The sequence below is a fragment of the Vipera berus genome (assembly GCF_964194415.1).
Source record: "Vipera berus genome assembly, chromosome: 3".
In the NCBI taxonomy this organism is placed as follows: domain Eukaryota; kingdom Metazoa; phylum Chordata; class Lepidosauria; order Squamata; family Viperidae; genus Vipera; species Vipera berus.
Genome location: NC_138204.1, coordinates 356,443 through 379,727, shown reverse-complemented (window position 1 = coordinate 379,727; position 23,285 = coordinate 356,443). Strand labels below are relative to the sequence as shown.

At 60.7% G+C, this 23,285-nt stretch overlaps 2 protein-coding genes across 4 annotated transcripts; one reads left to right on the top strand and one right to left on the bottom strand.

Moving 5' to 3' along the window:
• Positions 1–4,109: 4,109 nt before the first annotated feature.
• NCOA5 (nuclear receptor coactivator 5) lies at positions 4,110–15,180 on the bottom strand. Of its 3 annotated transcripts, XM_081323721.1 has the most exons (8): positions 15,099–15,180; positions 10,765–10,831; positions 8,928–9,200; positions 8,727–8,842; positions 8,516–8,642; positions 8,176–8,375; positions 7,376–7,699; positions 4,110–7,266 (listed from the first exon to the last, which is right to left on the bottom strand). In XM_081323721.1, the coding sequence occupies exons 2-8, from the start codon at positions 10,800–10,802 to the stop codon at positions 6,647–6,649; spliced, it is 1,698 nt and encodes a 565-aa protein (XP_081179847.1). In that variant the 5' UTR covers positions 10,803–10,831; positions 15,099–15,180; the 3' UTR covers positions 4,110–6,646. The 3 variants fall into 3 exon arrangements, with proteins under 3 accessions (XP_081179847.1, XP_081179848.1, XP_081179846.1); XM_081323722.1 differs by lacking the exon at positions 15,099–15,180 and having other exon boundaries at positions 8,928–9,176; XM_081323720.1 differs by lacking the exons at positions 10,765–10,831; positions 15,099–15,180 and having other exon boundaries at positions 8,928–10,699.
• A 1,493-nt stretch (positions 15,181–16,673) lies between these two features.
• CD40 (CD40 molecule) lies at positions 16,674–22,984 on the top strand (the record flags this gene model as incomplete). Its single annotated transcript, XM_081323615.1, is given in 12 exon segments — positions 16,674–16,688; positions 17,478–17,879; positions 17,882–17,966; positions 17,969–18,063; positions 19,576–19,657; positions 19,934–20,059; positions 20,478–20,624; positions 20,791–20,884; positions 21,482–21,540; positions 21,750–21,863; positions 22,419–22,444; positions 22,623–22,984. Coding segments are annotated over 12 exon segments (1,359 nt in total). The 3' UTR covers positions 22,737–22,984.
• Positions 22,985–23,285: the final 301 nt, after the last annotated feature.

Sequence of the window (23,285 nt, the reverse complement as noted above, 5' to 3'; positions counted from 1 at the left end):
TGGCACCCACTGGGCCAGCTGACCCTTTGTTTAGTTGACCAGCCCCTCTCCCAGCCTGACCCCCAACTCCACCAGACCCCCTCATGGAGGCTGGGGAGGGAAAAAGGGCTCCACCCAGCTTTGCAACCCCCAACCCTTCTGGTTTGTACATGTCTTTGGGCCCTGCGCTCTCTCTCTCTCTCTCTCTCTCTCTCTCTCACTCTCTCTCTCTCTCTCTCTCTCACACACACACACACACACACACACACGTGTGTGTGTGTGTGTGTGTGTGTGTGTAAGGGGATCTCTGCCACTGCTCAACCCTGTTGCACTTTAGGGTCTTCCAGCCAGGGGATCCCTTCAAGCCAGGATCAAAATGAACCCTGGAAAGCTGCAGGGCTGGGGGCCGAGAGAGCCCCCCCAAAGCTCTGCATTACCCCAGAGCCCCCCAGGGATAACAAAAGGGAGCACAGCTGCCCCCTCAGATGACAAGTTTTCCTCCCCCTCCCTCTAGGAAGGAAGGGGTGGGCTCTGCTTCTGTCCCCCCCCATTTCTGGTGCCTCACCTTATACCAAAACACGTGCATTGGACCCCTGGGGGCAGCCCCCTCCCCCAGAAGAGGAAAACTGTGGAGCTTTTAACCAATGTGAATAGTTCTCCAAAAGCAGAACGCTGCCCCCCCCATCTGGGGAGGCTGTAAATATATAATATATGTATTCTGTACATAGCACAGGACCAGTATTTTTAAAGTCGTCCTATTTAGATGAGAAGAACCGAGAGGAAGCTGGGGGGGGGGGGGGCTGGGGAAGCACCAGGGCTCTCTAGCATCTTCATGGGCTGGGTGGGGGGCTCCCCCCAGGTGGGTCTGGGGCGAGAGCAAAGCCCCTGATCCGCCATCAGGGGAGACGCGCAGAGACGTCCTCTGGATGCTGCGGCCAAAGGGCAGGGTCTCTCCCTGGCACGCAGAAACAATGCTTCTTCTCAGGGCAAATGTGGCCCCCTCCCCATCTTGCAGAGCTGACCTTTCACCTCGGTCCAGCCTCCGCTGGCTTTGGCCACCCTCCTCCCCAGCAATTAGCAACCCCACAGCTGAGGGTGAAGGGGGGGGTGAGTTTGAAGAACGCTTCATGTATGGAGAGATGCTCTCTCTCACACACGTGCGTGCGCACCCTTCCCTCTGAGACCCCCCCCATTCAGACCCCTGGCCAGCACTTTCCAAGGGACCCACCACCGGCACCCCCGTGGAAGGAAGATGGGCCGGCCTCTCTCGCTTGCTGGCAGATGCTCAGCCTACCTCTGGCAGTCCCAGGGCCGGGGAAGGGGCCAGGTTGTCTCCTGGCCATTGCTGCCCCTCTGTCGTCCCCCCCCCCCCAGCATCCTCCCAGCCTCCCGTTCCAGAGAGGCCCAAAGCAGAGCGTTGCATGCTATTTTAAACATGCTAGTTTACACTCCCCCACCACCACTCCTGACCCTGCATGTTTGGCCCCGGCGTGTCCTGCTGCCCTGGGGCGTGTCCTTCAGCCGGCCCGCCTGGGCACCCAGGCACCCTGACCAAAGCCGGAGGAGGGACCGCAGCCCTGCAGGGAAGACGTCCAGGCCGCCTCGGTGCTCTGGGAAAGCTGGCAGGGGCAGCTTCGGACACCCCCTCCCTGGACAGATCCAGACCGCCGCCCACTGTACTGTTGCTGCACCCCTGGGCTTCCACGCTCCCCGCCCCCGTCTCCGGAGGGCTGGTGAGGGCCACCCCGCCCGGCTGGAGCTCATGAGGCGAGGGATGAGCAAGGCGGCCCCACGGCTGGGTCGGCTACACACTCTTCTTTCCGTGCTCACGTGCAATATCTTTGTTATGAATGTGACACCAGTCAGCTCGTGGAGTACCTTTATAATCGGTCACTGTAGCTCCTGTGTTTTCTGTCCACCCGAGTGACTTTGATTCCAGCGCAATCTTGCAATAGCTGTTGTGAGCTTTTTCATAGGCCTTGTGTTCTAGGGAACACTTGTGCAGCGCAACGCCGCCGACCCATTTGCTCTCTGTAAATAACCTCAGTGGTCAACCCAAAGGAAGGTGCGTTGGGCTTGCGTTTACTTTCCGCAAGTGTGTTTGCGTGGCCGGCCGGTGCTGTTAGGTATCCATGGGGCCACGGCCCCTCTTTGCTTGTGTTGAGGCTTATACCGTATATTTTGTTTTCTAGACTTCTGTCTGCACAAAATGCAATAAAAGGATTTTATTACACCCTTCATGTGCTGGTCCTGGCAACTGTTGTCCTCGAGGGTGCCCCAACGAACCCCCCCGCCCCCATCACCTCTAGGGTTCTGGGTTTTCCCACCATGTGTTTTCTCAGGACCCTAAAACCGGACTGGCACCTACAAAAAGAGGTGTGTGTGTGTGTGTGATGACTCAATACTGGTTGTGCAGCATTGCTCTGTGGGCTATTGTGGGTGCCTTGTGTCCCTGGCCCGCTCTGGCTGTCCACATGGATGTCGTGTGCAGATAGTCTTCAGAAGCAACATCTCCCTTGCAAAGTCAGGATCAGGGCCAAGACCCTCTGAAGAGACCCCGGGGGGGGCACCCTCCACAGGACATAAGGCAAACGGGATGCGGTGCAGGATGCAAATCCTGCAGGGCCAGTGAGGAGCCGGGCTCTCATGCAGCCTTAGGCCGTCCCTGGGGCACTGCTGGGAAGTCCCTCTGATTGTGAGGGGGGGGGGTCCGTCTGCCAGGGGAGGGTCTGGAGGAAAAGAGCCAAGAGAGCAGTGTGGCTTTCCAGTACAAAGCGGCCCCTGAGCTTGCTTTCTTGCAGACCTTCATGGCCCAAACTAGGGAACACCCTCCATGCTGGTGATTGCGGACGCCGAATAATGTTCCCTAGTTGTGTGATGAAACATCTGCAAGAAAACAAGCCCAGAGAGCACAAAGGAGTCACAAATACTCTCCTTTATTGGGTTTCTAATACAAAGGGGGGCACAAGGGAGGGCAGAACATGTGAATGAGGAAAACAGAAATGGAGCTGAGGACGAAAGAGGGCAGGAAGAAAACCAGCCAGGAAGGGAAGCTGGGGACAAAAAAAATTCCCACCAGACTGGAAAGAAACGGGCGACTTTCTCGGCGGGGGGGGGGGGAGGCAAACCCCACAGGGAGCTGCCTCGCATCAGGGACGGCGTCCGGTCCCCCAAAAGGCCTCTCAGGTGGGGGGGGGGAGCAGGGAAGCGGCTCAGCTTGCAGGCCAGCCGGGAAAGATCCGTCCTGGCTGGTGAGAAGCGAGCAGCGGAGAGCTCCGTCAAGAGGTCACCGTGTCGACTGTGCCCAAGAGGGGCTGGCTTGAATCTGCCAGCATCGCCCCCCCCAGGGCACAAGAGGCCACCCCCCCCAGACCAGGCAAGAACAGCTGGGCCTTGGAAAATAGGCAACGGGGGGGAGGGGGAATGTGAGCCCCGGACATCCTCAACTGGGGGGGGGTTCATTGTGACAAGGCTGCTCCCCAGTGGCTTCCGAGGGGCCTGGAGAGCTCCACGGGGGAGAGCGGCCCCCTCGAGGCCAGTGGGAGAAGTGGGGGGGAGGGTCCCAAGAGCCTGGGTCTTCTGCTCACGCAGAGAGCAGGAAACATTCACTGACCGGGCAGATACCAGGCACGGCTCTCCCTGTTCCCAGGACCTTTTCCACTTCCCTTCTACTGTATTCCGGTCTGCCGGTATTTGAGGGGCTGCCAGAAAGAAAAGGGGGGCAGCGTATTTCCCAAAGCACCAAAAGGCATCACAAGAAGTAACCGTCACCGGAGGTTCTTCAAGGAGAGATTGGGGTCCCTTGCTCGAGCAGGGGGATAGACTAGAAGAGCTGAGAGGTCCCTCCCAGCTCTCTTATTCCGTATCCTGCTCCGCCTTCCTTGCCGGGGCTGTTCCGCCAGCTTTGGCCAGGGCCGAGTTGGGCCAGGCACCTCAGGTGAGTCGGGGGCCTGAAACTCTCCTCTTCCAGGCAGCCTCCGGATGGCGCTGCCGTCTGCTCTTCCACAGGCTCTCAGCTTCCCAGGAACGGCCGCCAGGACCAGCACATAAGAGCCTAGTGGTGTTCTGTACCAGCCTGCTACCGGCCCTGCAGAAAAGGCAACCCCTTTACAAACGGCAAGAGGCTGGAATTACGTCTGCCAAATTATTTACTACAAAAACAAACAAGACAGGAACCAAGATACAGGAGCTTTGAAACACTATCTGAGCGGTTGCTTTCAGCAAACCAGCCCTCCCCACACATTCCCTTTATAAAGAGTTCAGGGCGTGGCTTCTCTCTGCCTTCTTCCGAGAAGCCCCATTGCCTTCCTCTGTTTACTCCTACTTGACAGCCTCCTGCGTCGGGCGTCCTTGAACAGGGCCAGCTGTGGGTCATCTTCATCCACACTGTCAGGCTCACACAGCTGGGTCTCCGTGGTGACCAAGTGGGAGGGGCCTGCCTGATGGCTATCATCAGCAAGATCTTCAACCCCCTCAGCAAGGTCTTCAACACCCCCCTCCTCCTCTGAGTCGTCCGACCCAACTGCCGAACCCACAGGCTGACCCTGAATCACAACAAGTGGGCACAAAGGGGCCGCTGCTCCGCTTTCCCCCACCGCAGCCCCCTCCCAGGCTCCTTACAGGGCAGGGCAGGTTTGATCGAAGGGAAAGTAGACACCGCCGATCGCCCTGGGCTCATTGCTCTGGGCAACATTGACTTTCTCCCTGCTGTCTCAGGACACCGTAGCCCATCAGCTTTCATCCCTGCAGTCCCCACCACTGCCGATGCCCAGCGCCCACCTACCCACTTGGCCCACCTGCTCTGCCCCCTGGCTGGGGCCCCCTTGGCTCCCGGGTCCTTCTGCCCAGAGGGAACCAGCCCGCTTCCTTCTGCCCCCCCCCCCGGCTCGGCTCCCGAGGCCCGGCCAGGGCCTGTTCTGCGACGGTGCAGCTCCTGTTCTGACATCGCTGCAGCTGGGCCCTTTTCGAACTGCGCTTCCTTTTCCTTCTTCCTGCTCCCCCCCCCTTCTTTTGACCACTACACCTGCCCAGTTGTTTGTTGTTATTCTGGACCGAAAACCACCCTGGCCAGCCATCTGAAAGAAAGCGATGTGTAAATAAAGAAAAACTCAAGAGTGACTATTCTAAAATGGTTGTTAAGAGATGCTGTGACCTATTGGGGGGGGGGGGGAAACCAGAGGAGGAAATTTTGTTTGGGCTCTTCCAGGTCAAATTATTCTAGCAACATCGTGGCTTGAATCTGGCGTAAATGTGTGGCATATCACAGGGTGCTCAGAGAGAGATTTCTGCTCTTGCTTTCGCTTCCCTCGTTTTCAAAAACCGGGGCGTTTTCTTTAACAGCCACGAGGGAAACAAGGCTGTGCTCGCCCATCCCCAGCCCTCCTGGGACACTCAGAGGGCAGATTTACACACACACACACACACACACACACACACACACCCAGGAAAACCGGCCCTCTGGGCAGATAACAATTCCACAGGGAATTGACTAGAAGGGCAATATTTAACAGACTGCACTAATTTTTTTTAAAAAAACACCAAGCCAGCCTAAAATTAAGCCCCCTGCAGAAGGCGGCTCAGTGCAGGACTGGGAGACCCCAAGGGCTCCGAATCAAGAGGCTGCAAGGAAAGCAGTCCCCTCCCCTCCGTTGACCCTGCAGGCCGGCATCTTCAGGTCGGGCAAGAGCAGATCCTAAAAAAAAAGGGGGGGGGGCATTTGGGATTATTAAAGGCAGATTGGAGATTCCCAATCAGCCCAAAGGCCCTGGTTGTCCCAAAGGTGCTTTTCAAAAGGCAGCTGAGTCTTCTTGCTTCGTCTTTTAAATCGCTTCACTTCTCATCCAAGAACTGAAAAAGCTTCAAGGAGGAACGAAGAACTCCAGTTGATTTTTGAAAAGCACCTTTAGGGTAAAGGCAGAAAACCCACTTCTGAGCCGGGGGGGGGGGGGGGGGAATGGCTAAGTGGCACCAGATGATTCCTGACGTGGGCACAGTGGCAGGGCGCCTGGCAGCTGATCCGTGGCACAACCCCCCCCAGACTTTCCAGAAGGAGCGGCAGCAGTCTGAAATAACTGAAAATGCCACCATCTTTAATATATACAGGGGTGTGTATATACATATGTAAATTTTATTAAAAAGTTATGTCTCCTGCTAACAGGAGAGAGCAGGTCTCTACGTAACCGAACCATCAAAGAAGAGAACATCTACAGCTCCAGGCACCGATCTCTGCCAAGAGCCATTTGGAAAAGGAACTGGCATCTGAGGTCCCCCAAAACATAACTTTCAAATTCTACAACATTAACTCAAAGTGTGCGTGTGTGTGTCACAGGCCAAAGGACAGCCAGAAAAACTGACCCACTGGGAGAAAGACAGGCCGAGTCCCGCAGCAGCCACACGCTCAGATCAGCCCTTAAGCCCACTGCCCCCTCTGCAAGCTCCAGACTGCTCCCCGTTGTTCAGGAGAGCGTACCCCTTCTTGGCCCCCTTCCCAGCTGAAGAGGCAGGGGCAGGCCGTGTGTGTGTGGGGGGGGGTCCAGCGGCAGAGGCTGCCTGAGGCAAGGGGGGAGGGCCTCGCTGCCTTCCCCAGCCCCAGTCTGCCCAGGGTGGAGAGGGGAGACATGCACCATCCAGAACATTCAGCAGCGGGCAGCCGAAAGCCCGCTGGGCATCAGTAATGCCGTTGGTAGGAGCCCAAGGCCTGCTGGGCTGGGGGCACCGCCCGGGCCTGGCCCACCGTCTGGTTCACCAGGTGGGAGAGGGCGGGGCCGCTCTGGATCAGGGTGTCCAAGGCCTTCTGCACGCTGGGGTTGTCGAAGTTGATCCCCAGCGACAGTGCCGGTCGCGAGGCGGCCACGCTGTTGGGTGCGGGGGGGCGGCTCTGGTAAAGGGGCTGGGACGGTGGTGGGGGAGCCGAAGCCCGGGGACCGGCCACCCTGGCGGAACCCGGATGGTTGGGGAACTGGGCGGCCTGGGAGGGAGCTCGCTGCTGCGACTGGGAGACACCAGTCACACCCAGCTGGGGGCCCCGGCCGGGCGTGCTAGGCCCAGAAGCAAACCCTGGATTCGGAGATACCCCCACGCCCGAGCTGCCGCCAGACACGTTCACTGCGGCGCTGGATACCCCGCTGTTGAAGAGGCTGAGGATTTTGGCTTGCAGCTCCTGCTGAGGGTTGGAGGCCCCGGTGGCTGCGGCAGAGGCCGGCAGAGGCTGGACGTTCTGGTGCCCCTGGGAAGTGGGTACCAAGGCTCCCGAGGCGGCTCCCATCGTCTGCCTGCCTGGAAGCGAAGCTGCGAGGAGGGAAGCCGGCAAGCTGTGAGTCCTGCCCCACAGCCTTCTGGGTATCAACTTCTCCTCCCCTTAGCATCCGGGGGGGGGTAAAATGGGGCCGGGACTTACCAGGAAGGGGCTCGGTGGTGGCACGTAGCTGCCGTTCCTTGCGCTCCCGCAGGTAGTTGATTATCTTGTCCGTCTCCTCCCCGGTCAGGTAGCGGTTGTCCGCCAGTAGGTTCAGGAGGCCCTGCATGGCTGGGGGGTGGGCCCCGCGGAGACCCTCCTCGGCCGGCAGGGGGCGTTCCCGCTCCTGCAAGATGGTCTCATCGGCCATCTTGGCTGCCCGCCTGGCAATTTCCTCTCGCTCCTTCTCGCGGACCTCAGACTTGTAGCGCTCGTAGTTCTTGGCCACCAGCACCATGGCGTCCGCCTGGGGCATGTTCCGGTGCTCTGTGCAGGAGGAGGAGGAGGAGGAGGAGGAGGAGTGGGCTGTGAATCGCCCCGGTGTCCAATTCGCCCCAGGCAGCTTACAATTAAAAGGACACTAGACCACCGCAGATCCTGCCTGTTCTTTATGCTGAGGGCTTTTGTGAATGCCTGACTGATCTTTCCTGGGGGCGGTCTTCTGGCCAAGATCCCCAAGTCAGTCTTCCTCCTCAAATTTTGCAACAAAAAATTTCTAAATTAAGCAGCTGAATGACCCAATCTTGGCTCCAATTCTGAGGACTATGAAGGGCGGGATCCACTCGGGATCCGCATCCAGAATGCCAAAGACGGCACAACTCGTGCAGCACCTTGAGCTTTCTGCCAAACACAAACTGCAACTCCCACACCCCGGGCAGCTTGCACGAGGCCAACTGCGCTCTGCTTAATCAAACCCCTGAACCGGTCGCAATAGCCGCAGGGCCGACAGAGGAGCCCCCTACCTTGCGGGGTGCCGAACATGATGTTGACGGTACAGGAGTGGTGGACCTGGTGCTGGGGGGTGATGACGATGGCAAAGGCGGAGCCCCCCTGGCTTACGTCGTCCAGGGCTTGCTGCAAAGACATCTCCGAGTTGAGGAAGATGAGGTCCACCATCATGCCCAGGTCGCGCACCTTGCGCCCCACCGACTCGGCGTAATCCCTGCGCCAGGCAAAAACCCAGAAAACAGCGTCTGCCCAGGGCGTCCGACCACCGGAGTCCCCCCCCCCAAATCTGGGAAAGGAGCCCCCAGCCAGCCCTGGCCGACCGATGGCCACAGCCCGCCAGCCCCTCCCCCGTACTTGGTCTGCTTGTTGACCACGATGACTGAGCAATCCACTGGCCGCTCGGTGTCTATGCGCTTCTTGATATCCTCAAAGAACTGCCGGTAAAGCTCCTCCCGGCGCCTCTCCTCTCTCTTCATGCGCTCTGCAGGGAAGGTCACCGGCGTGAGGGACGACCCTCGCCTCCCCCCCGCCCCCCCCACCCATCTGCAGCAGGGCAGGACCTGACCTTCAGTGCTCAGGGCCGGCCTGTCCAGGGCATCCCCGTAGCGGTCGTAAGAGGGCTCCTCCCGCCTGCGGTAATAGTCGTCCGGACGGGTGTAACGGTCGTAGCCTTCCTCTCTCCTGCAAACGCGCGAGCAGGAGCAGCAGCCCGTGAGCCGGGGGAGGCCTGACCCACCCCCAGCAGCCCACCTCCCTCTGCACCTACCTGTACGGGGTCTCTCTGGCCTCCCTGTAGCGGTCGTAGAGAGGGTCTCGGGAATCTCGCATGTCCCGGGAATCCCTCACGTCCCGGGAATCTCTAGGGTCTCGGTGATCTCTGCCCCCCCGCATCTCTCGCGCCCGAAGGTCCCGTCCGTCCCGGGAATCTCGGCCGTTCCTGCCATCTCTGCGGGGGCTGCCCTGGTTGGGAGAGCGATCCCTCCGCGCGTCTCTCTCGCCGTAAGGGAGGGGCTCCCTGCCGGAAGGACCGGGAAAAGCCCTTAAGAGGGAAGGGGTCGGGGAGTGAACCAGACAGTTGTCCATGGACCCCTACCCAAACCAAAGTCTAGCAAGGCCGCCGCATGATCTTGGCCTCCCTCTGGGGCGGGACCCAGTGCTCGTCTCCGGAGCAAGCAAGCAGCGCAAGGCAAACGAAGGAAGGTTCCTGAGGCAGGAAAGAGGTCTGGGAGCCGCCTTCCCTGCCAGACCCCAAACGTTGAGAGCGTCTTGCTCCAAAAGGAGCCCGGGGTGAGCAGCCCAGGAGGATGACTCAGCCTCCGGACCTGCTGTGGAGTTCAGCAGGATCCATCTTGGACTCACAGGAAGCCAGTGGCTGGTGGAAGCTGGGAATCCTGGGGGAGAGAAACACCCACCCCCAGCCTGGAGCAACTCCCCACTTCGAACGGGCCACAGTCGCACTTCCCGGGAGCCGTGACACGGCCCTGCTTTGGACAAGAGACAGGCAGGGAGACCCGGTCTTCCAGAAGCATCGGCACTACGGGACCCCTGGCTGCAGCTGCCTCTCTGCCAGCAGCATCGAGAGCGGCTGGAAGAGTCTCCCTGCCCTGCTGCGCAGCGACCCGCAGAGAATTCAGGAGACGTGGAAAAGCTGCACTTTAATACGTAGATCTCCCCCACCAAAAGCTTAGTACCGATTCAGGACAACGTACTTAGGGACTCTTTGCCTTCGCATAAATAAAACTTTAAACTGATTTCACAAAGTCCAAATGAGCAGCCCGTTTCCGGGGGATACAAGAAGGGCAAGAGACTCAGAAAGGACGCCCAAAGTCTGCTTAAAGAAGAGCCAGGAAAATTTGGGACAGGACAGCAGCAAGCAGAACCATGAAGAGAAGTTGGGGTGATGCCCCCCACTGCGCTCGGCAGACGTAGGCAGCCAACGGGGACTCCAGAAGGACTCCAACCAGATGCCCCCCAACTGTCGCTTTCTTCCCACCGGCAGCAGGGGCAATGCAATGCCCAGGCGCCCGCATGCGCACCGCCCACAGCCTTCAGGCAAGGCGAGGCTCAGGCACCCGCGTGCGCGCCGCCACCAGCATCAGGAGCAATGCTTGGGCATGTGCGTGCGCTTTGACCCAGGGTCCCCCGGCACACCCCAGGTCCTGCCCTGGCAGGGTGGGTCTTCAGGTCAGAGGCTCCGCACAGTTCTGTGCTGATGCCAAGAGAAGCAGCACCCATGCGTGGTGGGCACAACGCAGGTGGAGCGCCAAGGGAGGACCGAAGAATCTTCTGCCAAAGGAGATCCCGCGTCCATCTTCAGGGCAACGTGGCGGCAAACAAGAGCCGCCTCCATAAGGGGAGCTGTTCCCCTGAGGTCTCTGCCCTCAACGCAACCCCCACGGCCAGGGGTGGAGCCACCCCGAGGCGCTCCCCAGGGACGCCCCGGAGCCGAAACGAGAGGCAGGCTCTCCTCCCTCACCTGAACGCCCAGGAAGTTCGCCAGGGCTGGGAGTCCGGCCGGACTCCCCTGGGAGAGGCTCCACCGCTGAGGCACCCGGGAGGCAGCACCGCTGAGCCAGGCACCTGGTTGCTTCAGAGTACTTTACCTTCGCGATGGGCTGGACCTTGAGGGAAGCTTATTCATTTCTCTTCTTTCCGCTGCTTTATTAATATCTGAAAAGAATAATCAACCCATCTGTTCAATGCTACGAAACAAAGAAAAGATCGTCAGTATATTGAAAAGAAAGCAACAAACGTGAAGCCAGGAAATCCACGCCAGGAGCCGACGAGTGTCAAGAAAACCTTTATTTACATCCAGGAGACGGCCGGGGAAGGCAGCCCAGAGGCCGGGGCTCTCCTGCCCCCAACACAGCTCAGCCCCTCACCTGCCAGGGTGACGCGAGCGGCTTCAGCACGCAAAGGACCCAGCAACCCTGCGACGAACTCAACGCGGCCCCTGCAAATGGGCAAACTGGGCTGGAAAGGCTCCTTCCCCGGTGGACCCCAGCCTGCCTTGACAGCCTGCCTCGATTAATTGTAGAAATCTGAACGTACAAACAAAGCAACGGCACCGGGAGGATGTCTCTTTCTTTCTTTAAACAGGCATTTCCAGAGACGCAAAAAAGGATCACAAGGAGAGCTACTTTTGAAGTGAGAGAAGGAATAAAAGGGGGGGCACACACATCACCCAAGTGGGGAGCCAAGAGCCAGAGAGCCACCAGATGAGGCTGGTGGCCATGCAAATCCATCCACCCATCATCCTGAGCGGAAGGCTCCCTGACCAAGGCCCCCTTCTGGGAGGGAACATGGTGGCCACTCTCCATTGTGGTTGGGGCTCTGGGGGCAGAAGGGGGTGCAGAGGAGGGCAAAGGAAGCTCTGCTGGGAGACAGGGGCCGGGCCCCTCCCAAGGAGACCCATTTCCCCAGCAGGCTGTCAGGTGGGCTGAGTCCTTGGTCTCTGGCAGCGGTTGCGCAGGCCCGGCTCGGCCCATAGCCCACCTTCCCTCGCCCGAGGTCTTTCTGTGGGCGAGGGGGGACCTGGCCTGTATTAGCCAAACCTGGATGGTTGAGAAGGGCGGGCACGCCCTGTGCAAGAGCCTCGCCAACGGCTGGGAGCCCGAGGAAGGGGGAAGAGGGGAGGCACGAGACCAGAGACTTTGTTTTGCAAAGGGGAGGGAGGGCTAATTTTGGAGCTCTGCCACTGTCCTGCCCCCAACTCCACCCTGCCAAGGCTGCCTGACCCTGTCGCTGGGCTGCCAGCAGAGACTTTATCACTTGCCCTGGTGGGACTCTGATCTGCTTTCCTTTCGGGGGGGGGGGGTGTCTGCACAGCCCGGAGGTTCATGGACATATGACCTCCCCCCACAGGCCCCCCTGGCGCTACTCCCACTCACCTGAAGGCTACCTGCACACCTGGGCTTTGCTTCTCAAAGCACCAAGGCGGGGGGGGGGGGGAGGGTAAGGAGGCGGCCCCCGGCCCCTGCGAAGATGACTCTGCTGGCAGCCTCTACAAAGAGGAGCCGACTCAGCCGGGGCACTCCAGGGGCCTAATGGATTTTTCTTCAAAGATTGGAAGGCCACTTGTCTGAAATGGCACGGGGTCTCCTACTTGAGCAGGGGGTTGGACTAGACGACCTCCGAGGTCCCTGCCAGGTCTATTATTCTGACTGAAATTGATTGAGAGTTAGAAGATAAAGAGCTGAAAGCGATCTTGGGGGTCATCCCATCTACCCCGTCCAAGAACAAGCTCGGCAGTGGAAGCTGCCCATCCCCCAGTCCCCCCAGCCTCAGTGCCCCCTGGAATTACAGCAGACCTCCACCTCTCCTGGCAACGGGGCCTCCACTGTCCCCACCACCTTCCGGCTCTCTTCCGCTCCTGCTAGACCCACCCAGGCCTAACCGCTCAAAGTTGGGCTTTCTGGCACACAGCAAGAAGCCGAAGCCAGCCAGGGAACAGTTTCAGACGTGGCACAAAGGGGCTTCTCGGCAGGGAGGGCCAGGCTGGGCACGCCTCTTCGCCAGTGGAGGCAAGAAGTCAGCCAGGCCAGTGGAGGCAAGAAGTCAGCCAGGCCAGTGGTGGATCAGAGGGCGGCCAGGGGTTTCGGACTGGGACTGCTTCAGGCAGCTACAGCTTTCCAGAGCACTGAAAGCAGCCTGGGGCGGTTCTGTGGCAGAGTGCAGGGGGGGGGGGGGGAGCAGGTGGCAGTTCCTGGCCATAAGGAGGCTCGAGGCTCTGAGGGCCAAAGCTCGGAGTGGTCTGGATTGGGATAGGTGCTCGCTTAACGACCTATGATTCCCAGTTAACAACCGCAATGGGGAATGCTGGGACTGTGTGGACATAGGGCACCTCATTTAGGACTGCATTGATTTGCAGTGGCAATCGGTTTCAACTGAGACTGCCCTCCCTGTTCTTAGTTCTGGGGGCGGGGAAAGCGGGCAGGAAGTAGGAAAGAAATATGCTTCCTGGCCTCCTTCCTCAAAGCAAAAGTGCCTTCAGATAAGAGAGAGAGAGAAATTATAATGAACGCTGACTGGGACCCAATCCTCTTCCTTCTAAGGGGTTCAGGTAGAGGTCTAGTCTAAATTGCTAACAACCTGCACTGCTAGATAGACTGGATTATTACTGTCTTCTCTTCCGTGGGAGATGGTTTTGGAAGACTCGACTCTCCTCACACAGGAAGGTCTTCCTTTGAAGTTTTCAGAATGATTCCAGCTTGCTGACAGGGAACCATTTTTCATCTTCATCAGTTTGCACACGTTGCTCGCTGGTTTTGCTGAGCAGCACCAATTCCAGTACAGGTGGCTTGAACAACGGCTTGGGCCTCTTGTGAGCATCTTCCTTGTTCTTCCGTTTCTGCTTCTTGGTTGCAGATCTAGCTTATGGCGTGCTTTGCCAAATTCTACAGAACTGCCAAATACACAGCATCCTATCTACTGAGTGACTTGGTGTGTGTTTTTTTCAGTCTCAGCATTTGAGTTGCAAACCTTTGCTTGTTAGGAATTGTATTCCGTTCCCAGAGGCCCGGCTTTGCTAGAGCCACCTGCCCGTTTCCCTGGCCCCCAGCTTCGCCCCCCAAACTCTGGGCAGAGGATCCGAGAGGCAGCCCAGGCCTCATTTGGCAGTCAGTCAATCTATCAGGATAGAGCCGGAAGGGACCTTCTCCTAATCCAGCCCCCTGCTCAGGCAGGAGGCCCTACACCACCTCAGACAGGTGAGATTGTCCAGTCTCTTCTTCAAAACTTTCAGCGATGGAACGCCCACCATTTCTGAAGGCAACTTCTGTGCCGCCGGTTGATTGTTCTCACCGTCAGGGAAGTTTCTCCTTGGTTCCAGGTTGCTTCTCTCCTTGGTTACTTTCCACCTGTTGTTTCTTGTCCTGCCTTCAGGGGCTTAGCAAAATAATTCGACCCCCTCCTCCTCCTTCCGGCAGCCCCTCAGATACTGGAACGCCGCTATCACGTCGCCCCTATTCCTTCTTTTCTCTAGACTGGCCATCCCTAAATCCCGCAACCCTTTTCTCCTCCTATGCTTCAGTCCCCGGGCCTTTGATCATCTTGGCCGCTCTTCTTTGCACCGTCGCCCAGCGGCCATTAGCACCAGATTCCCCATCCAAGCGGTTTCAGCGACGTTCCCCCCCTGCCCCCCCCGTCCATCACTGGGGGCTTTCCAGGTGGGTCTGCAGCTTCTTCAGGGAGAGGCCAGGAGGGCGGGGGGGAGGGGGGGCGCCGACGGTCCCGAGACCCAGCTGACCCGGGGCCGATCAAGGTGGGGTCTGACCGGGCAAGGGGCCACCGGGAAACCCCAGGATCCTACCCGACCCAGTCCCGGGAGCGGCTGGAAGGAGAAACGCAAGCACCACCGTCCCCCCCCCCCCGGCTGAGCGGATCCCGACGGCCGAGAGGAGCGCACCGACGCCGCCACGCAGCCCCTCGGAAGCGGCGGAGGGGACCCGGCGACGGAGCCGCAGCTTTCAAGAGACGCCGAAGCCACCCACGGTCACGCAGGGGCAGCCCCCCCGCCCCCCCCGGCGGCAGGCAGCGCCCAGGAGGGAGGCGGCGGGGGGGAGGGGAGGGGAGGAAGGGGGACCCCCGCCCCACCCACCCACCCACCCCCGGCGGCGGAGAGGGCGGAGACGGGGGCCCGGCCGGCGGCAACCCTCCGCTCCGCACTCGGCGCCCCCGGAGACTCCGGGGCCCAGAATGCCCGGCCGGAGGGAGGGAGGGAGGGAGGGAGGGAAGCAGCAGCCGCGCTTCGGCCTGCGACCAGGCGGGGGGAGGGGGCGCGGCGGGGGCGCGCGGAGGACGCGGGCACGAGCGCCAAAGAACACAACAGCCAGAGGCGGGAAGGAGCCTTTATTGCCGGCCTCCCGGGGGGGGAGGGGGAGGGCGCGAGAGAGAAAAACCCCCCGCCCCGCCCCCGCTCGCTCGCTCGCTCACTCACCGGGGCTGGCGGGCTCCTCTCGCCTCACGACGCGGCCACGGCCTCCTCTCTCTCTCTCTCTCTCTCTCCCCCGCCCCCCTCGACGCGTCGCCGACCCGAGGGCGTGGCCGGCCTTTCCGCTTCCGGGACTTCCCAGGCCCTCCTGACCCCGCCCCTTCCTTCCATGCCGGCCCATCCGCTCCTGCGCCTCGGACTTCAACTCCCACAATCCTCCGGGGCTCTTTTGCTTTCGGGGCTCTGGCCTCCTCCTCCTCCTCTGACTCGTCGGGGACGCTCTGGGCCTTCGCTGCCCCCCCGTTGGGCCCCCCGCCCCTCCGGATGAGATTCCCGGGCCGGAGCCCCCCCCTCAGCCGAGCGTCGGTCCTTCCACGCGGCTCCGGGGCGGTGGGGGGCGAGGCAGGCGGATGCGGCAGAGTTGGGGGGCTTCCCCGCTGCAGCTCCGGCCCCCCCCCAGAGATCCAAAGGCGGGGGGGGGGCTCAACTTCGCCTTGGATGAAAACCAGGAGGCCGCTTCCCTGCACATGGGGCAGGGATGGAAGGGGGTGGGGGGCTTCCGTCTGGCTTTATTCCCACCGGTGGGGGGGGCAGTGGTCCGATGCTCCCCCCCCCCAGCCCTTGCCTTTGAGGCCTTTATTCCGATTTAGAGTAGGATAGAATAGGGGAACAGAATGGAATGGAGCTGGAAGGGACCTTGGAGGTCTTCTAGTCCAGCCCCCTACACCATCCCAGACAGGTGACCGTCCAGCCTCTTCTTGAAAACCTCCAGGGATGGAGCGCCCACCATGTCTGAAGGCAAAGCTGTTCCACTGGTCAATTGTCCTCACTGTCAGGAAGTTTCTCCTTAATCCCAGGTTGCTTGGCTCACTTCACGACGTGCACACCGCAACTATTCCCTGAGCATCCGCTACAAATAAAACATTCACGATTGTCCCCTGCCTTTTATTTTCCTCTGACACGATTGCTTTGGGCTGAGCCTGTAGAATGTTTTGTGGCAATAGGCGTGCTGGACGCAGATTGTGCTGCTTTCTTTGGCTGCCCTCAGAGGCCAAACCCCCTGCAGACCTTCTTCCAGGGTGCCCTGATTCGTAGGGCTGAAAGGGACCCCTAGTCTAACCCCCTCCCCGGGCAGGAGGCCTGACACCATTCCGGACAAATGGCTGTCCAGTCTCTTCTTCAAAAACCTCCAGTGATGGAGCACCCACAACCTCTGGCGTTATGTCGTTCCACTGATTGTCACTCAATAAATTTCTCCTTATTTCCATGTTGGCTTTCTCTCTCGTTTCCACCCGTTGCTTGTAGTGCTACCCTCAGGAACTTCGGAAAACTAAGTGAATAAAAATAATAAATCTCTGCTGTTACTAGATGCCGGTACTAGTTCCTCCTACAGCATTATTTCCTGGAAAGTTTTGTCACAAGCAACTAGTCCTCAGTCTAGTTACCCACAAGAGTTAAACCAGCTGGGACTGAGTCATTTAGGGTCCACCAGGAGAAACTTGCCTTGCAGCAAGATGGGCAGCAAACAAATTTAATAAATAAAAGTAACGCCCAGGCAACTGCAGACGACAGGAGCCCAGCATGGCTGAGGAACTCGTGGGCTTCCAGAGCTTATTAAGAGGTTGGGGGGGCGCCTCTTCCCCTCCTTTTAAATGGAGCTCTCGCAAGGGGTGTGTGAAGTGGGACTCTGGTACGTCAGGGAGAGGAGCTGTTGTAGGGGCTCTTTCTGCTGAAGAGATGGGGAGGGGCTTTCCAAGGCCATGGGGCCACCCACAGCCTCCCCCACCACCAGCAGGCCTCCAGTCAAGCGTAACATCGAATGGGGAAGTGGCCCCTGCTGGGGTTTTGAGTCTGGGATGGGGACATTCCTCTCTGCCCTGCCAGGTGGAAAACCCCAGGCCTCAGGGAGGGGGGATGTTTCCTCTGCTTCCTTGTCTTCCCCCATTGGGTGCTGGCTTTCTTCCTCAGAAGCAGTGAGAGAATTTGGGGTGCAGAATTTCATGTCCCCTCCAAAGTGTCGACTTATGGCTGTGTGTGCGTGTGTGGGGCAGGATAGTGACCCTCCATGAAATCAGCCACCGGGCGCCTCCAATCCTGAGCAGGAGGGACAGCCGTGGCCCCTTCAGCTGAGCAGCGGGGGTTGGGGGAAAATGAGTCCCAGAAAGGACTTGGGGCCCTTAATCAGAATTGTTAGGTCAGAATCAATCAGGCTGTTAGGCAGGCTGCTGCCGCCCCATCCCATTGGGGGTGACTTCTGAAACCAGTTCAGGCAGTGGGGTCCAAGGGCAGCGCGGGGGTTCCCAGGACGCTCCAGCCCTCGGTTGCGTCCTGCTGGGGGCCGGCCGAGCAGAGCCCCAACCCAAGCACCCCTCTCCGGATGTTTAGGCTCGCTTGCAGGGGGCGTCTCCCCAGTTCTACGTTCTCCGCCCGACAAGCCGCGGCGTAGAACCACGACTCTCCCCGCTCGGGAGGCGCGTGGGACGCTTTGGTGAACTCCGGCTGCCGGCCCAGGTCCCACCCGCTCCCCGCTCGCTCCCTCCCCGGCTGTTCTTCCGCTCCTGCGGCCAGCCGACGCCTGGCTTCGCAGGCAGCCCCGAGCCGGGAGGAGGAGGAGGAGGCAAGGCGCGACCCCCAGAGACCCCCGGGCAGCCCTGCCTCACAACAACCTCGCGAGGTAGGCTGGCCTCGGCGCAAATAGCCACCTGGGGGGAAAGGCCGGCGGGGGCGGGGGGGCTGCCTGCAGCGCCTGACCGACTTCGGGACTTCCCTCTGCGGGGGATTCCCGGCAGGCGGGCGGGCGCGAGGGTCGGGCGGAGTGCGGGGCCGCCCAAGGACGCTCGGCGCCCCGCCCGATGGGCCGGCGAGAGCCCCGGCGCATATAAAGGGAGCGGGATGGCGGCGGCGGGCCGAGACGGCGCGGATGGAGGGGCGGCGCTGGTCGGCGGGGCTGAGCGCGGCGGTTCTGCTCACGGTGAGTTTCGCTTTCGGCCGGCGGGACTGCCCGACGCGCCCCGGAGAGCCCCCGCGAGCCCCAGCTGGGCGCCGCCCAGCCGCCTCCCCGCCCGAGTTCCCCTTTCGGCAGCCGGGCTACTCCCGGCAGCCGGAGCCGAGCCGAGCACGGGCGCACCGCCTGATCCGTCTGGCTTCTCCCCAGAGTCCGGATCTCTCCGGCAGGCTTGTTGATGTACTTGTTTTTATCGATTTATCTCCCGCCTTTATTAATTTTTATAAATAACTCAAGGCGGGGAAACAGACCCGATGCTCCTTCCTCCTCCTCCTTTCCCCGCGACAACCCGGGAGGGAGAGTTACTGGCCCAAAGTCACCCAGCCGGCTTTCATGCTTAGGGCAGAACTAGAACTCAGAGTCTCTTGGTTTCTAGACCTGTTGCTGGTCTCCTCGCGGCCTTCTTAGTGCCCGTAGCCCCTGCCTTTGGCTAGCAGGCCCCTCGTCCTGGCTGACTGGGTGGCACAAGGGGAGAGCGGGTCCCCTGAGGGAGTGCAAAGGGCGGGAATAGTCTTGGCCTTTTGTGTGTGTGTGTTGCTCAGCTTTAGGGGCTAAGCCCCTCTGCACAAAAAACTCAGTAGTGGGGGGTTAGCCATGCTCTCTAGATCCTCCCCCCACCCGCCACCTTCTCCTCACTCCCAGGTGCGTCCTTAATAGGTCTATGAAGCACCTGGTGGCCACATTCACACATCTCCTTCGTGATTCTGTTTGGGGCACACGTAGCCAGTGTGTTGGTTCCTTCCACAACGATTCACTAGCATTGGACCAGTGGAGAAAAAGGAGAGGTAGAACATAGTCTAGATTCCCAAAGGGGGCGGGGGCTGCATTCCAGAGGGTAAAGGGTATTGGAGTTTGTTGGGGAGGAAGAGAATTGAGGGGGCTCCTCCTTATCTACGATATGCAAATAGTTGCTTTAGTTAGACAAGTTTTCTGTCTGTGGGTGGGGGGCCATAAAGGGAACTGCTCAGAAGAAACGCCACATGCCTCTCTTGGTTTGGGGGCCTGGTGTGAGGTTAAGCGAGAGAAACGTCTCGCCCCCGGGGTGGGTGCAGCCTAGATGCCACAAACGGTTCCCCAGGTTTGAGGTTGGCGGGTTGGTGCCCCGTCTGGGCAGGCTAGCTTCTGGGCCCAGGGCGAGGGGGTGCTGGGGAGGTCTGGCGTCGGGAGCGGAAGCCAGCTAAGGAGGCCCAGGGGAGACGCAGGGCTTTCCCCAGAGGTTGCTGCGGGTGGCGCTCTTCCATTGGCAGCCCAGCGGTTGCTCAAGCTGGTCCTGCCCGAGGCCTTTGGGAAAAGCAAGCTTGACCCTGAAGGCTGAGCCGTGCCAGATCTGGGGCTGGGCCTCTTGGTTTCCCTGCCAGGTGAGGGGACCCGGTCAGTGCATCCCCTGCCTTCCCAGGCGGGGGGCTCGCAGTCTGGGGGAGGGAAGGGGGGCTAGATGCCCGTGTGGCCACTAATCACCTGTGGGGTTTCTCGTTGCAGGGCCTGGCCTTCGCGCAGGGGCTCAGCTGCAGGCAGACTCAGTACCTGGCGAAGGGTGGATGCTGCAACCGATGCCCACCAGGTAGAGTTCCCGAGCCCCCTTCTGCTCTGTCCCAGTGGGCAGGGGTGGCAGGAGCTCAGCCCGGCCTCAGATGCCCTGGTGCTTCTTTGCCCCTTCGCGGTTGATGCAGAGATGGGCCCCTTGGGTGTCCCCAGCGCTGCCTGGTGGGGGCCGTTTCCCCTTTGCCAATCCCCCGCTGGCCCCTCTCACCGTCCCTCTCCTCTCACGGCTTCCTCCAGCACTCCACAGCCAGCGCCCCCCTATTCTGCCCTCCTGGTGTTTCTCGCCATCTTGCAGGCTGGAAGGTGGCGGCCGCCTGTTCGGGGCAATCCAATACGACCTGCAGCCCTTGTGAGGAGGGCTACTTCCAGGACAGGTGGACCGGGCTGCCTCACTGCACCAAGCACCGCCTCTGCAGCCCACGTGAGTGCGGGGGGGGCTCCCTTTGCTCCCCAGAGCCATCCTGCTCAGCAAAGCAACACGTACCCCTCTCCCTCCGTGGGGTCCTTGGCGCTCTCTGAGCTTGGGCGTTTCCTTGCAGACATTTTGTTACCCAACTAGGCAACGTCATCTATGGCAGCCCCTGAGCATCTAATCCTAATGGTGTTACTTAGTTTGGGTCATGAAACGTCTGCAAGAAAACAACCCAGGTCAGAGAGCACCAAGGACCCCACAGTCCTCCTCCTCCTCCCTGCAAACCCTCCCGCTCCTAGCACTGATGACCTTACCTAGTTTGGGTCATGAAAGGTCTGCAAGAAAACAGCCAAGCTCAGAGAGCGCCCAGGGGCCCCTCGTGTCACCCCAGAGCTGCAAGCATCTATTGTACCCCCTCCCCTTGCAGAAGCTGGCCTGATGGTCTATCAGAACGGCAGCAAAGAGCAAGACGTGGTCTGCCGGTGCCAGGAGGGTAAACACTGTTCCAGCCACGAGTGCCAAACCTGCCGGCCCCACAGCCTCTGCAGCCCTGGGGAAGGGGTCCAACGTGAAGGTGAGGGCAGCAGCCCCAGGGCCTCCAGTTTAGGTGGAGGCTGGCCCAAGACCAGGAGCCCGGTCGATTTGGGCTGCCCTCTGACCTCTCAGACAAAGGCCCCTCCCTGAAAGATTCAGTGGGGCTGGGGGGGGCCTAACCGTGAGGCTGTCTTGCGCTTTTCCAGGCAACCACCTAAATGACACCCTCTGCGCCCCCTGTTCTTTGGGCTACTTCTCCAACGTCTCATCCTCCACAGCTCGGTGCCAGCCCTGGAGCAGGTAGGCTGTGCGGGGGACCCTCAGAACGGCCCCTGGCCTCTTGGATGGACGGCTCGCCTGGCCCAAGGGAAGGGCAGACCGGGCGGGAAGGCCAGCAGCTCAGGGTTGCCACTCCTGCAGGCGATAAAATGGCACCCGGCACCATCTGTCTGCGGCAGGCAGGGAGTGGCAAAGCCCTGCGCCCGCTCTCCCCTCGGTGCCGGCGCAAGCCACAGGTCCACCCAAAGCCCCTCGTGCCCTTGCAGGCGTGCATGCGGTGTGGGAACACAAGGGTGGCGTTCGTTCGTTCGTTCGCACCAAAGGGTGGCGGTGCACTTTGTCACCTGCCACCCGGTCAGAGCCTGTGGCTCCTGCAGGCGGGCAGCCGTGGGGGTGCCCTGAATGGGTGCCCCCCCACCCCGCCCACAGACCCAGCCAAGTGTGCGGTTGCGCTCCGTTGCTCTTTTGCTCAGAGTTGTCTTGTGAGCCGCTCAGCTGGAACCCCTCAGGGAGGCCACGCTGCCTTCCCCCCAGCCAGCGGCTGCTTTGCCCTGGGGCCCGGGGGGGGGGGGAGGGGGGGAGGGGGGGCTGCCTTCTCAGGCCGCTCTGTCTTCACAGATGCCAGGAGGGGCTGGTCCAGAAGGCAAATGGCACCCAGGCAAGGGACAACATTTGTGGTAAGCAAGGAGGCAGAGGCCACTCAAGGATGGGAAGGGGGTGTGTGTGTGTCTGTGTGTGTGTGTGTGTGTGTGTGTGTGTGTGTGTAAAACCAGCTGGCAACTTCTCCCCTACCTGTTGCTCTGGGGGGGGGGAGGGAAAGGGCCCACAAGCCACGCAGGGAAGCCCATTTTGGGCAGTGCAGCAGGTGGTCTCCTTCTCCCCACAGAGGCCCCCCTGTTGAAGCCCCCCAAGGCCGGGCAGAGCCCCCTGCTGGTGCTGCTCCCTGTGGCTGCCTTACTGCTGGGGGCGCTCCTTTTCTTGTGGCATCGGCACGGCAAATGTGAGTGGTGGGGGGATGCTTGGGAAGAGGAGGGACAGGCTGGAGGCAAGGGGGGGCGACCAGGGGAGGGGGGGTTGCCAGCCCTTGCCTCCGGGAGACCCCTCGGGGTCCTGGTATTTGCAGCCTTTTTGGACTGGGGGGGGAGGTGGCTTTCCTGCCTGCCTCTGTGGCTCAGTCGGTATTCTTTACCCCTCCCGTGCGGGCCCAGCCCCCCCCCGGCCTCTTACAGTGGGGAGGGGGAAGAGCAGGGAGAGAGCAGGGGGGCAAGGGAGGCTTCAGGTGCCCTTTGTTTCCCAGTCCAGCCTGAACCCCAACTCCATTCCCCCCCACCCGCCAGCCTGGTGGGAGAGGGACTGGGCCATGCAGGAGCCCAGCGCAGCCTGTTGGAGGTGAACAAAATCTCTTCCACCTGCCATGGAGACGCTGCTCCAGAGCAGGGCCCCCATCTCGGATCTGAGGAGAGGGGTGGCAGCCTCCAGATCCCTCCCCGATGGGTTCAGCAGCCCAATGGGTAGAGCAGGCCCCCCTGCTGATGTCTCCTTTCCTCCCGCCCAGGTCTCCGGAAACGGCATCAGGATCTGGTAGGTGCGCCTTCTCGAGGCCCCCCCCTGGGGGGAGGGGGGAACTGGGGCGGACCCCTGGGCCAAGGACGGCACCTGGGCCTGCAGCCCCCACCGTGAAAGTTGACCGGGGGGGGGTTTCAGGATGGCACCCGGGGCGTTCTGCCCGCCAGCCTCCAATGGCCCGGTTCTCTTGCAGCCCCTCCAGGAGCCCCCCGAGCCCACCGAGAACGAAGAGGACTGCCCAACCTTGCCCACCCAGGAGACCCTGCAGGAGAAGGAATGCCACCTCGCCCAGCAGGAGCAGGTCTGAGCAGGAAGCCACCTGGAGGCGAGGGCAGCTGCACACCTGGGCCTCCCGCCTGCCTCTCTGCACCCCACACCCGGCAGTCCTGGGGGTGCTGTGTCCTGCCAGCAGCTCATCTCCTCCAGACGTGGACCCCCCAAAAAAGGGAAGGCTGGCTGGGCAAAAGGATCAGGGCCTTCCTCAAAGGGCCCCAGGCGTTCTCCCCACCTGGAGCTCTCTTCCTGGGAAGATCCTGGGCAACCCCCGGCAGGGGTCCTGGGTGGAAGCAGTGCAGCAAGGGGGGGCTGGGCTGCCCCTCCTGGGGGCCCAGAGCTATTTCTTCCCATTAGAACATCTGCAATTTGCAGATGAGGAGCTGGACCAGCCCGGCGGGGCTTGCAGCCGTTCCGAAGGCCTGTGTGTTGTGGCCTCCCAGATCTGAGGGAAGGCCACGGGGTGGTCCAACGGGCCCTTCCCTGCTCTGAGATGTCTGCCAAGCTGTGCCACCTGGCGGGGAGCTGCAGACCTGCTTCTTCCTCTTTCCCAGCCTTGAGAGTCATCTGGGTGGCTGGCAGA

Coding starts and splice junctions, on each gene's coding strand:
- NCOA5 (XM_081323720.1), bottom strand. CDS start 9,244: ATGGACAACTGTCTGGTTCACTCCCCGACCCCTTCCCTCTTAAGGGCT. Junction 8,376..8,515: donor GTGGTCAACAAGCAGACCAA/GTACGGGGGAGG, acceptor TGCCTGGCGCAG/GGATTACGCCGAGTCGGTGG. Junction 7,700..8,175: donor CATGTTCGGCACCCCGCAAG/GTAGGGGGCTCC, acceptor CCTCCTGCACAG/AGCACCGGAACATGCCCCAG.